Source organism: Pestalotiopsis fici (assembly GCF_000516985.1).
Source record: "Pestalotiopsis fici W106-1 unplaced genomic scaffold PFICI_Scf_4, whole genome shotgun sequence".
In the NCBI taxonomy this organism is placed as follows: domain Eukaryota; kingdom Fungi; phylum Ascomycota; class Sordariomycetes; order Amphisphaeriales; family Sporocadaceae; genus Pestalotiopsis; species Pestalotiopsis fici.
In genome coordinates, this window is record NW_006917094.1 from 1806383 (window position 1) to 1817763 (window position 11381).

Below are 11381 nucleotides of genomic sequence, written 5' to 3' on the forward strand. Positions count from 1 at the left end.
GCCCCCAATTTCGAGACAGTATGTTATATGGTCGCCAATGAGATCAATCTAATACATTTGTTTTTTGCCATCTCATATTACTTCTGAATTTATGAGAAGCTTCTACTGACATGCAGTTTATCAAAGATATATACATGAGCTAGAACAGCAACTCAATAATGATCCAGAATTAACAGAAGAGCCCCGAGAAACTGCCCACGCAGAGTCATCCAACTCGCCTATATCACCTCGAACCACACGAAAAGACAGCACAACATGGGAGGGGACTCCAGCTTCCATGCCGCTGGGCGAGCGGGGAATCAGGTATATTCTGACCAAATGAAACCATTGTGTTTCTGTTAACTTGACGGTCTGTCTAGTTTCATGACTTCACTTTTCGACGACACCAACTGGAGGAACAAAAACGCAGATGTCTTGCAAATGCTGGCTAGTGCCACCAGACCAGCAGAACCAAGCTTGGAACCGCACGAGCTCCCACCCACAGACGAAGCGCGGCGGAAATTCGATCGATAGTAAGTCCACAACATGATTCCTTCCATGGCTTTGTAGCGCATTTCGCTGACGGGAAGCCTTGTGCAGTTTGGAGGGTCAGCACAGACAGAATCCCTTTATCCTTCGACAGGATGTCGAGGACCTCTTTACGCGCGTGTTTCCTCAGGACACGGTATCGCAAAATATCTTATCGCAGAATATCTCGGCGCATGACCTATTCCGCACATTCATGATCCTGGCCATAGGGTCCTTGATACCGTTTCGAAGGGGCCTCTCCCAAAGCCACCCCCTTGGCTTCTATCTGGCTGCAATGCGTCATTTTGAATCCTCTTTCCTAGCCCGCGGCCTATCCGCCATACAAGACCTTTTACTTATATGGCGTTTTGGCATTTATCATCATATAGGTTTGTTCCATTTCACCAGCCCAAGTTCAGAATACTGATGTCTCACCAAATATAACATAGGCACATCGGTGTGGGACATTGTACAGTTATGTATGAGGATGTGCATTGAGCAAGGACTCCACGGACCGCCGAGGACGCACTTGTATCTGCTGGACGAACAGCTGCAGCGCAGAGTGTTTTGGGTGTGCTATGTGATGGACCGCTACAGCTCAACCACCTTGGATCGTCCCTTTGCCATAGCCGATGAGGATATCACTGTTCGATTCCCAGTAGACGCCGATGATAAAGACATTACGTCCTCGTTTGGGTTTGTGCCGAGTCTGGACGACATCTGCCCTCGCCACCTTTTGTCGCCGCCAAGCGAAACAACAGTCCTCATCTTGTGCACCAAATTGAGAAGAATATCATCGAGAATCCACCTTGAATTCTCCCATATAGCGCGCTCCCCCTCGTCTGATCTCAACGGAGATAAATACCTCGCATCAGGACAGGTCTGTACCTCGGTCGAGAGCTTTCTTGACGAGCTAGATCAATGGCGGCAGTCCGCGCCCATCTTTAGCCAACCTCGATGTTTGTTCGAGCGGCAGGAATGGTACGATCTTCTCCAAGCGCGTGAAGCGCTTCAACTTGTACGCAGGGCAGTCGACCTCGCGCCCAAGAGCGGCGAGCTTCCAGTCCGTTATATCCTGTCTCTATGCCTGGACCATGCCATTCGGGTCATATCCATGTATACCAACATGTACAACGAAGGCCTCGCCACATATACTAGGAGTTATTTCCAGATGATGTTTGCAGCTGGGCTCTCGGTTCTGTTCTGCGTCTCAGTCTCGGCTCATATTGATCTCATCGATGTGTCTGAAGCATACGACAGCTTGCTTCGCTGTGAGGAAAATCTCAAAGCCATGGCAAAGGTAATGCCAGATTCATCTCCATATGTGGCCGTGTACGAAGCCCTACATCGGTACATACTAGAAAAATTGGACTCTGGGGAAAGCCTTGGCCGCCCCCTGGGAGCCATGCATCAACACATGTCTGGGCTTTCTGGCGTACCGCCTCACGCAGCGGGACCCTGGCAAATGGCACTGCCTGCAATGACCATAGAGAATGCGGATGGAGTAGAAAGCTTGATTGGCAATCAGGAAACACTCGGAGCCGGTATTGAAGCTCAGGGAACGTCTCTTGAGTCCAACAATCTCATGGGAATGGATGTGTCGCAATGGTCTTTCCTCACCGACGACACGTGGTGGAGGATTGGAAACTATGCCTATGGAGACCCAAGCGAAATCCAAGGCATGTTTACTGGAATCGATTTACAGCTTTAGTCATCAGGTGTAGGAATAGGTTAGAGTAACTTCGGATGCTGTTCATTGTACACATAGTTTGATCAATGACCGAAGAGACTCAGAAGCACTCTCTGGCAATAATTCTTCAATGTTTGGGATACCCTACGTATTTTAGCTCGGGCATCCTTTGGGCACACCATCTTTAGTAACGCACCTGAGCTGTAGGTATAGGGTTGGCCATCAAGTGCCCCGACAGGGACAAGAGTACTCTTTGGAAACTGCGAAACACGGAGAAGCGTTCCGCTATTGCAGTTAGCAGGGTCGAAGATTTATTGATGAGGTCCATCATTGATGCGAGCTGTTGCTGTGTGTTGCAGGCGGCATCGCGCCGCTTGAGATGTACGACGGTCAGCGATGCTGTAAACATGTCGTAGGCCTCGATAAAGGACCCAACGAAATTGTTCTCCTGGAGCCGTTCATAGCTGCGGTCTATATATCGAGCGCATGCCTCAATTGTTTCTCTTTCGACCTCACGCACCACTGCTGCAGAGTGTCTTCCCGGGCTCTGATGACCTGGTTGCGTCGAAGTTATCTTGGCAAGCATCCGGCATTCCAATTGCAAGAGATGGTCAAGAACGGTTGGTTTAACATTTGAATCACGATCCTGGTCTCCAGTCCATTGTTTCCAGAAACAAATGTTGCTGTAGTCATGAAGGAGTGTGGTCCGACAGCTGACTTGAATATCTGTAGCCAGTCGAGCTTGTGTGATTAGGTGACAGTGCAGACTTGTGGCTTCGGTTGGCTTGAGAACCTAGGGAGACTACATCAATGCGCAAACTCCAAATCTTGATATAATAATTAACCTACGGAGATGCTTATATCTCGGTCCTGTATACTGAAAGGCCGCCCAATGACTAGGCTCAATGATCTGTGTTCATGATGATCAATAATCAGCTGGTAATGGTCATCGCTGATGTGTACTTACCTATCAATCATATACGCACTCCAGAACAGACGCTTTCTCGATAACAAATCGCCCTCTGTTAGCTGCCCAACACATTCTTGGTGCCGGTGCCAACCCTGAGAAATGCATTTTCTGAGAGCCAAACCTACAAGGTGCCAAGAAGAGCCTCCACTAGGGCTGTATAACGCAAATATTGTCAAGCTCAAAATGCACGATACCAGGTGGGTTTCGTCCTTCATTTTAATCATGGATAGCTGCTTTATAGCTTCTTCATGCAACCTTATGACCAGTAAAGATTTACCCGGAGATCGTGATGACAACAATGCTCCAGTTGCAACCGCCATGCAAACATTGAAACGGCTTAGCGCACTAGAGCTTTGATTCTCTATATTGCCCCTTCTGCCGTGTTGCGAGAGCACCTCTTCGTATTGGTCCGTGAGATTGCTCGCAACAAGATACGGCATAATGGGACAGATCTCTTCGACAAAACGAGTCATGTGGGGAAGGGTTGAAGCGCGATCCATACGAAGCCTGCTTGGTTCAGATGCCAGCAGTTGGGTGGCCTGGTGATCTGACAAGTTTGACTTTGACGGGTCGGAACCATCGAGAGCCAAGCTTGCTAAGAGAACACTCTCTGATGTTAGGTTCGTTGGGAGTCTTTCAAATCGGTCAGAACGTGGCTCTGCCATGGCGGACCGGGATAGGAACCCGATCTCGCCCATGGTGGCCTGTACTGACGGGCTCTCGGCCGGGTTACCTGCTTCTGATGCATGGCTTATCAATGGCGACGCCAGACTGCATGGGGGTAGCCTCGGTGTCGAATGTAGGTCGATCCTGTCTGCTAGAAACTGTACGAGCTCTCTTGCTTCGGCGACCCCCTGGCTCTTGCGATCTGCTGTTGGCAGCTTTGCGCTTCAAGAGGGTGTCCACATAGCTGGTCACGGAGGCATGGGTGACTGCCACTTCCTCTGGATTATTGTCCCATTTCCATTGACGCGGCCTGCATTCGATATGGAGATCTGTGCAGCTCGAGCATGGAGTCTGCTTGTCACACTACTTGCCGACCATCAGCATTGCGACAGGCAGGTCTCACAGCCGACCAGATGGGAGACGCAGACAGAAGAATGAAGCAGTGTTAGATCTGCCTACCTTGTTCTTCCGCTTCCAACAGTTCTCACACGCCTGTTTCCTGGTCTGCGCAGATGCCGGGGCAATCTCTAGCGACACACTTCGGTCCTGTTCCGGCCGGACAGGCGACGTTATGGAGACCATGCGGTGGGCTTCTCGCCTAGCAATAGACGACTCCAGTCTGTGTCTTGTATCTTCCTCAGGTTGAAAGTTCTGGTGACATCGGCTTTCAGGCGGTGAAAGAGACCTTGAGATGAGATGGGAAATTTCCGACGTTGTGGAACAGGGCCGAGCCTTGGGCGCCTTTATGTATCTGCATCTGGGGCATGCTAGGCTGGCAGGTCAAGGACCAAAAATGCGGAGAAATCAACTGTTCTTGAGGTCTTGGCTCTGGGGGAGCGCCGAGCCCGCAGCTAATAGTTGGGGTAGTTTCCAACAAGCTAGGGGACACGCCACTAAATTGGGGCGATTGTCACTGACACATATTATGGAGGGTGGAGCATCTCCAAAAGGGAGTAGTGCCTGCGTATAACACCTAGGCCTACCGCAGAAATCTTGTGCTCCTTCACGCAGTGGTAAGAAGTCTTAGATTACAAAGAAGTATCATAATGGATTGCAAATGAACGTACAGGTTGTCGATTCCCTATCGAGGATGTCAACCCATAATGGCCAAGTCAATCTACAGCGAATCTATGGCCATGAACACCCACCAACCTGCATCCATATACACATACTAGATAACTGGTAACCACCCGTTACCACATGATGCGCGTCAGCTGCTGGCGTCTCTACTGCCCTGCAGCCCCGTCAAACCTTCCCCAGATGATCAATGCTGCACTCAAGTCCATCTGGGGATATGCAACGCGACCCTTCATGCATCAAAAGCAACAAACCAGAGCACAAGAAAACATGTATATGACATATTCTGGAGTGCGTTTGCACAGGGTTAAGCTGTTCAAGACGGAAGCAGAGCGGCCGCCGAGTGTCCGTCTGCTGTCTATCTGGCAGCTGGGCTACATGATTTTCTAAGACTCCTCCATGTTGACTTCGAACGGCAGATCCATTTGGTTGGTATCATTTCCTCGACTTGTAGAGGGACAATTTCCGCTGATCATCACGACATGTTCCAGTTTGGAGTATCATTTCGTTTTCATCTCCCCACGCTGCTTGGCCGGTTGTGGGGGGTTTTTAGCGTTTCGACATGCCTACTACAGCATTAAAATCCACTAAAAACTCAACACCTCGATTGCAGCGCACAGCGGTGTCTCTAAGTGCCCCCCAACTGCACATGTGTATAACAAAGATTTAGCATTGGTTGATAGGTACCAAGTTTTTGGCACGATAAAGTACATAGATACGAACGGATCCACGTTTTGAAACTTCAATAACCGGAAAGAAGGTGAGATTTCGTGCTGCTACACAGGACTGCCTTAGTATGGCCCATCATGGTAGCCATGCTCCATATATGACCGACTGCATGTAAACACTGTGTAACCACGGACCGGATCCGCCCCGGTGGCAATATACACTTGAGCAGAACCACAGCAACGACTGAAGAAGAGCCATTGGCTTGTCCAACCCTTCCGTAAGGCTCAGCCCAACTGGTCGCTATCGGATATTGTCCGAGGCGTCTCTGGTTTGCGTGATTGCGGCATCAATGCTGCGAATGGGACCCAAAGATTTGCATGCGGCATGACTGTCATACTCTATAAGGCGCTTGGAGATAGTTTCATCTCATAGATATACCAACCTGTTCCTCTGCTGCAGTCTCCTGAAATCTTTTGCTCCTTGAAAGTCTGCCGATTATTCAAAGCGTGCGAATAGCAGCACAACAAAAAAGGCCGTTTAAATCCAAAACTGCATTCAAGTGCACTTGAATCAAGTATCTTTCGTCATGGCTCCAGGATTATTGTCTGATGCCTCGGGCACTGTGGCCGCCTCGAAGCCCACGGTCTACGTAATGGACAAATTCCACCCAGATGTTATGCAGTTCGCCAAGGAGAACTTTCACGCCATTTTTACAGACATGCCGGAACATGCTCAGTGGAGACAAAAGGCACAATATCTCCTAATGCGATCTTCCAAGCTGACGGCCGAAGATGTTGCAAACAGTCCATGTCTAAAGGCCATTGGAAAGCAGGGTGTCGGTATTGACAAGATTGACGCTGAAGCTTGCCGAGCCAAGGGCATCAAGATCTTCAACACCCCCGGTGTCAATGCGCGGGCAGTGGCCGAGGTCGTGCTGACGCTGGCGACATCGGTCGCGAGGGACCTTGGCCGCATCAGCCGGCTTCAGAACCAGGGTACGCCCGTTCCCAAGGAGACCTGCAACGGTATAATACTGCACAAGAAGAGCATTGGAATTCTCGGAATGGGCAACATTGGCAAAAGCGTGGCCCAGATGTTTAGGGGTGCCTTTGATGCCCCGATCATCGCCTATGACCCTTTCCTATCGGCAGATGCATGGTCCGACATCCCACACACCCGGGCAGAGACCGTTGAGCAGGTGCTACGGGACTCTGACGTTATAACCATACACATCCCACTCACCAAGGATACCCGACATCTCATTTCATATCCCCAGTTTCAGATAATGAAGAGAAATGCCATCCTCATCAATGCCGCGCGTGGCGGTATCGTCAATGAGGAGGACCTGGAAAAAGCTTTGGAGGAGAAGTTGATCTGGGGAGCCGGCCTTGACTGCCATGAGCAAGAACCCCCATCTCCGGAGAGATATGGCAGGTTGTGGGATTTGGGCGTTGTGAGCACTCCTCACATTGGTGCTGCGACAGATCAAACGCAAATGGAGACCGGAATGGCTGCGGCAAAGTATTTGCTAGAATTTGCAAAGAGCCAACAATAGTTGCTGAGATACACAAGAAAATCTAGAGACTTGCCATCATGATTTCATCGCGCATAGATACGAATAAATGTAGAATGATACATGAGTCAAGGAGACGTTATCATATGAATTGCAGCGCCAAACCCGGATTATGGATCCTGCAAGTCCTGTGCCAAGACTACAACGAGTAACAGACGAAATTTCTCTATATAACACGCATTATACCGATCACATTACATTCCTTAATTTATTCATGTCCGCTGTCGAGATTATACAGGGAATTGGTGTATTTTGTATCTATGCACCGAGCTTTGGAGCAGGCTGGGCACCGCGACAATGCCACTGGACAGTCTGAATGTTCCCCTCCAAGCTATCAGTGATGAACAAGGTCTTGTTCTCTGGGCCCCCAAAACAACAATTGGTAAAATTGATGCCGTCACTCCCCGAGATGATTCGTGCCTTTGGCACTCCATCAGAATCAACAACAAAGACGGAGCCAAGACTAGGATGGCAAATGAACAGGCTACCCTCCTCATCCATGGCAAGGCCGTCTGGTCCAGCATTTCCAAACGACTGAAAGAACAGGCCGGCTTTGGTCGTTGTGCCGTCTTCATGCAGCGGCAGTCTCCACACCGAGTTCTGTCGGGTCATGGCGACAAAGAGAAACCTTTCGTCTCTAGATAGTACCAGGCCGTTTGGTGAAATACCATTCTCGATCAATGTATCGAGTTTGCCGTCTGGGCTTAATCTGTAAACCTTGCCCGTCTGATCCGTCATGCCAGTCTGACCTTGATCAGTAAAGTAAATATTGTTTTTGGAGTCGACTATCAAATCATTTGGTCCCTTGAATCGTTCCAAATGTCGTCGGGTTATCTTTGGCTTGATAGATCTGGTGGAAGGATCAAGCTCCAAGATTCCCTGCCGATTGTCAGCGATCCAATTAGTTCATAGTTGTATCTATTGAGCCATACTTGTTTATAATCTGCAATGATTATCGTACCCTGTCGGGTGACGGCCAAGCCATTTGGCTCTCCATCCCACTCAACATAGACGCTGGCCTCCTTCTTGGGAGTAATCTTCAATATTCTACCATAGGGCACATCTACAACATAGAGGTTGCCTTCAGTGTCCACGACTGGCCCCTCGAGGAAAATCCACTGGAACTGGCGAGCGAAGCCACCGCGCCACTCCGAATCCTTGTTCAAGCACCGAATTGCATCTGGGATTCTGAAGTAAACTTCGGCCTTGATCGTAGGGGGTACCGGATAGAAATTCATGGTCGTGTGGAAATAAAAGTGGCAATTAGGTAGTAAGTACCCGCAGGCCTGTCGTCAATGACTTTGCTCAGTAAGAGTCCGAATACCTTCCATATAGCTTAGCTATCGAGCAACTAGTAATTAATCAGACTAAGCTACAAAGTGCTCGACCTCGCGATTCGAAGCGCTTACAGCATCCATTAGTCGTGTCTCCAATTTTGTCACACGCTTCACCTAGACCCAGTATGACTCGTGCCGCGGGCTTCGGTGATTGTCCGCAACGCAACGGCTTTCGTCCGGGCAACATTTGGCCAGGTTGGAGACCCAAATCCTTACCTAGACCATCTCTCTAGGTACGTACCGGTCGTCTATTGACAGATACGATTAGGGAAGAGCCCGCCAATTATTGTGTAACGCACACGCTGGTATCAATTGGAAGGACCATACTCACCCGTTCCCCGCGCAATGTCTTCGCTGCGGGGCCCCGGATGTACAACCAGAAATCGCCCCTTGTTGACCGCCAAGCCCGCCCGGGAAATGGTGGCCAGCCCGTTGGGACGAGAACTCCTTGTAGAGATTTGGCAATATATATGTTTCTGATAATACTTTTCATCTGTCCAGGGTCGGAGGGAAAAGAGTGAAACGAAACCTTACCATCCTCCTTTCATCTTCCATCTTCTTGTTTTGATCAATCATGGCCAAATCATCTCTTGTAGCAACCACTATCGCCGCTGTGAAGAATTCGCCTCGCGAAATTTTCAACTTACATCTTTTGTACTGTGTCTTGATCTGGAGTCTGTCAGGAATACCCAAGGGCTTTGATGAGGGTATGCTACTTCTCATGTCTTCATTTCTCATTATCATTAATCAATATGCTGACTGTTCCTTTTCAGGTAATATTGCTTCCCTTGTGGTAGAGACCGTGTTCAAAGACCGATTCGGGCTATCAAAAGAAACCGACGATCAGTACGCAAACACAAAGGGGTGGATTGTTGCTATTGCGACTGCTGGTGCCTTCTTTGGATGTCTCGCATGTATTTCCCTCGCCGATAAGATTGGCCGGCGACTGGCTCTACAGCTTTTCACCCTCGTCTATATCGTCGGAGTCTTGGGTCAAACCTTCAGCAATGGCAATCTCTCGGGTCTTTACGCAAGTCGATTCATCGCCGGTGTGGGCATCGGAGTGACCACTGTGCTGCCGCCAATCTATCTATCCGAGGTAAGCTCAAATAAGCATTGTTCGTGTTCGTACAAGCCGCTCTCTAACCTCTGACCAAAACAGATTGCACCCCGTTCTATACGTGGCCTCATCACTCTTCAATACACGGCATGCCAGCAGCTCGGCGTCGTCCTCGGGTTCTTCATCAACTACGGAATCACCAAGCACTTTGCAGGATCCGACATCCAGTGGCAACTCCCGACAGCCCTCCAATGTATCCCAGCATTAGTCTGGGGCATCGGAACCTTTTTTGCACCCGAGTCTCCCCGATACCTTATCTCGAGGCAGAAGAAAGAAGAGGCGTTGCAAGTTCTTGCCAAACTCCGAGGTCTGCCAGAAGAGCATTCGTACGTTCAAGATGAAATGCGAGGCATACATGTCCAATTTGAGCACGAAATGGAAGCCGTCTCTGGTGCATCAGTTCTCGACCTCGTGAAAGAAACGCTCATGGACATGCCCAACAGACGTCGCTTCGTCCTGGTGTTCCTGACCCACCTATTCTCACAGTGGTCTGGTGCCAATGCCATCACCCAATACAGTCCGACTATCTTTGGATATCTTGGTATTCAAGGCGAAGAGTCACGATTTCTAGCCACTGGTCTCTACGCCGTTGTGAAATTCACATCGACTCTGCTATGCGCCATCTTCATCATTGATTTTGTCGGCCGACGCCGGGCGCTGATGTCTGGAATATTCCTTCAGATTATCACACTGGTATATGTTGGAGGCTATCTCGGCGCGACCAATGGCCAGACAGCAGATGCCATCGCAGCAAACGACGACTCTCGCCGGGCTGGTGTCGGCGCCATCGTGGCAATATACCTGCACGCGGTGGCTTGGTCACTAGGCTGGTTCTCGATGCCATATCTCATCTCTGCTGAAGTCTTTCCCGTGCGAATCAGGTCTCTAAATGTGTCGGTACTCATGGCATCTCACTGGGCCTTTTATTTCGGTTGCTCACTAGCCATGCCCTCTCTCCTTGCTGCAACGGATAGGTATGGTGCATTTGCCTTTTTTGCCAGCATCTGCACCATCTCTATTATTTATGTCTTCTTTGCCATGCCTGAGACGTCTGGTCGCTCGCTTGAGTCGCTCGACAGCCTCTTTGAAAGATCGTGGTACACTGTGTGGCGAGTAGCCTACCCCAAGCCCGAAGACTTGACTGTGCGTCCCGTCGAAGACGATGAGCTAGGAAAGGCACAACACGTTCACGCCGAGAAGGTTTGAGGTTTACGCATGAGTGTATCATCATCTCCTCATTTCACAGATACTTATTGAATTTCTATATTGCAGGCCAGTCGCATTGCCAAAAGCTTCGGTAGAATTGATTTGTATTTATGAGATGTTAAGACAGGAACGCATTCAAATGAGACTCCGAAAAGCGCAAAATAGTGATTTGCCCAGAGACACCGCCGAGGGCTATGGTAGACTCAAACACGTCGTGGGATTCCGGGCGATGGATTGGGGGAATCCACATAACACGTTCAGAGTTGTGAGTGATCCATGTGCGATCATTCGAAATGCCAAGCGCTACGGAACTCGCGACAAGAGAAGAAGTCTCTTGAATATACTCTGGACCAAAAGGGACATCCTGTGGATCTTGAGACGCCCGAGACTGGCTTTGAAGATCGAATATCCTCGAGTCTGTCCTAATCTTGTCGCCCAATGGATCAAAACTCAATGTCCGCGTTTCGGCTTCGATTGTGCGCTGCAGAGTACCCGTATCGACGGCCCAGATCCGTACCATCCCGTCGCCTGATGCCGATGCCACCCGCCGGCCGTCCGGTGAAAAC

General features: G+C 49.7%; 6 protein-coding genes across 6 annotated transcripts; 3 read left to right on the forward strand and 3 right to left on the reverse strand.

Annotated features, from left to right (window-relative positions):
- Positions 1–363: 363 nt before the first annotated feature.
- PFICI_06544 (uncharacterized protein) lies at positions 364–2218 on the forward strand (the record flags this gene model as incomplete). Its single annotated transcript, XM_007835125.1, has 3 exons — positions 364–512; positions 580–896; positions 957–2218. The coding sequence occupies 3 exons, from the start codon at positions 364–366 to the stop codon at positions 2216–2218; spliced, it is 1728 nt and encodes a 575-aa protein (XP_007833316.1).
- A 163-nt stretch (positions 2219–2381) lies between these two features.
- PFICI_06545 (uncharacterized protein) lies at positions 2382–3865 on the reverse strand (the record flags this gene model as incomplete). The annotated part of the gene is made up of 3 exons (XM_007835126.1): positions 2382–2990; positions 3047–3107; positions 3165–3865. The coding sequence occupies 3 exons, from the start codon at positions 3863–3865 to the stop codon at positions 2382–2384; spliced, it is 1371 nt and encodes a 456-aa protein (XP_007833317.1).
- Positions 3866–6165: 2300 nt separating this feature from the next.
- PFICI_06546 (uncharacterized protein) lies at positions 6166–7134 on the forward strand (the record flags this gene model as incomplete). Its single annotated transcript, XM_007835127.1, has 1 exon — positions 6166–7134. One exon carries the CDS (start codon positions 6166–6168, stop codon positions 7132–7134), a length of 969 nt encoding a protein of 322 aa, XP_007833318.1.
- A 276-nt stretch (positions 7135–7410) lies between these two features.
- PFICI_06547 (uncharacterized protein) lies at positions 7411–8390 on the reverse strand (the record flags this gene model as incomplete). Its single annotated transcript, XM_007835128.1, has 2 exons — positions 7411–8031; positions 8085–8390. 2 exons carry the CDS (start codon positions 8388–8390, stop codon positions 7411–7413), a joined length of 927 nt encoding a protein of 308 aa, XP_007833319.1.
- A 673-nt stretch (positions 8391–9063) lies between these two features.
- PFICI_06548 (uncharacterized protein) lies at positions 9064–10815 on the forward strand (the record flags this gene model as incomplete). Its single annotated transcript, XM_007835129.1, has 3 exons — positions 9064–9196; positions 9263–9588; positions 9652–10815. The coding sequence occupies 3 exons, from the start codon at positions 9064–9066 to the stop codon at positions 10813–10815; spliced, it is 1623 nt and encodes a 540-aa protein (XP_007833320.1).
- A 118-nt stretch (positions 10816–10933) lies between these two features.
- On the reverse strand, positions 10934–11335 carry PFICI_06549 (uncharacterized protein; the record flags this gene model as incomplete). Its single annotated transcript, XM_007835130.1, has 1 exon — positions 10934–11335. One exon carries the CDS (start codon positions 11333–11335, stop codon positions 10934–10936), a length of 402 nt encoding a protein of 133 aa, XP_007833321.1.
- Positions 11336–11381: the final 46 nt, after the last annotated feature.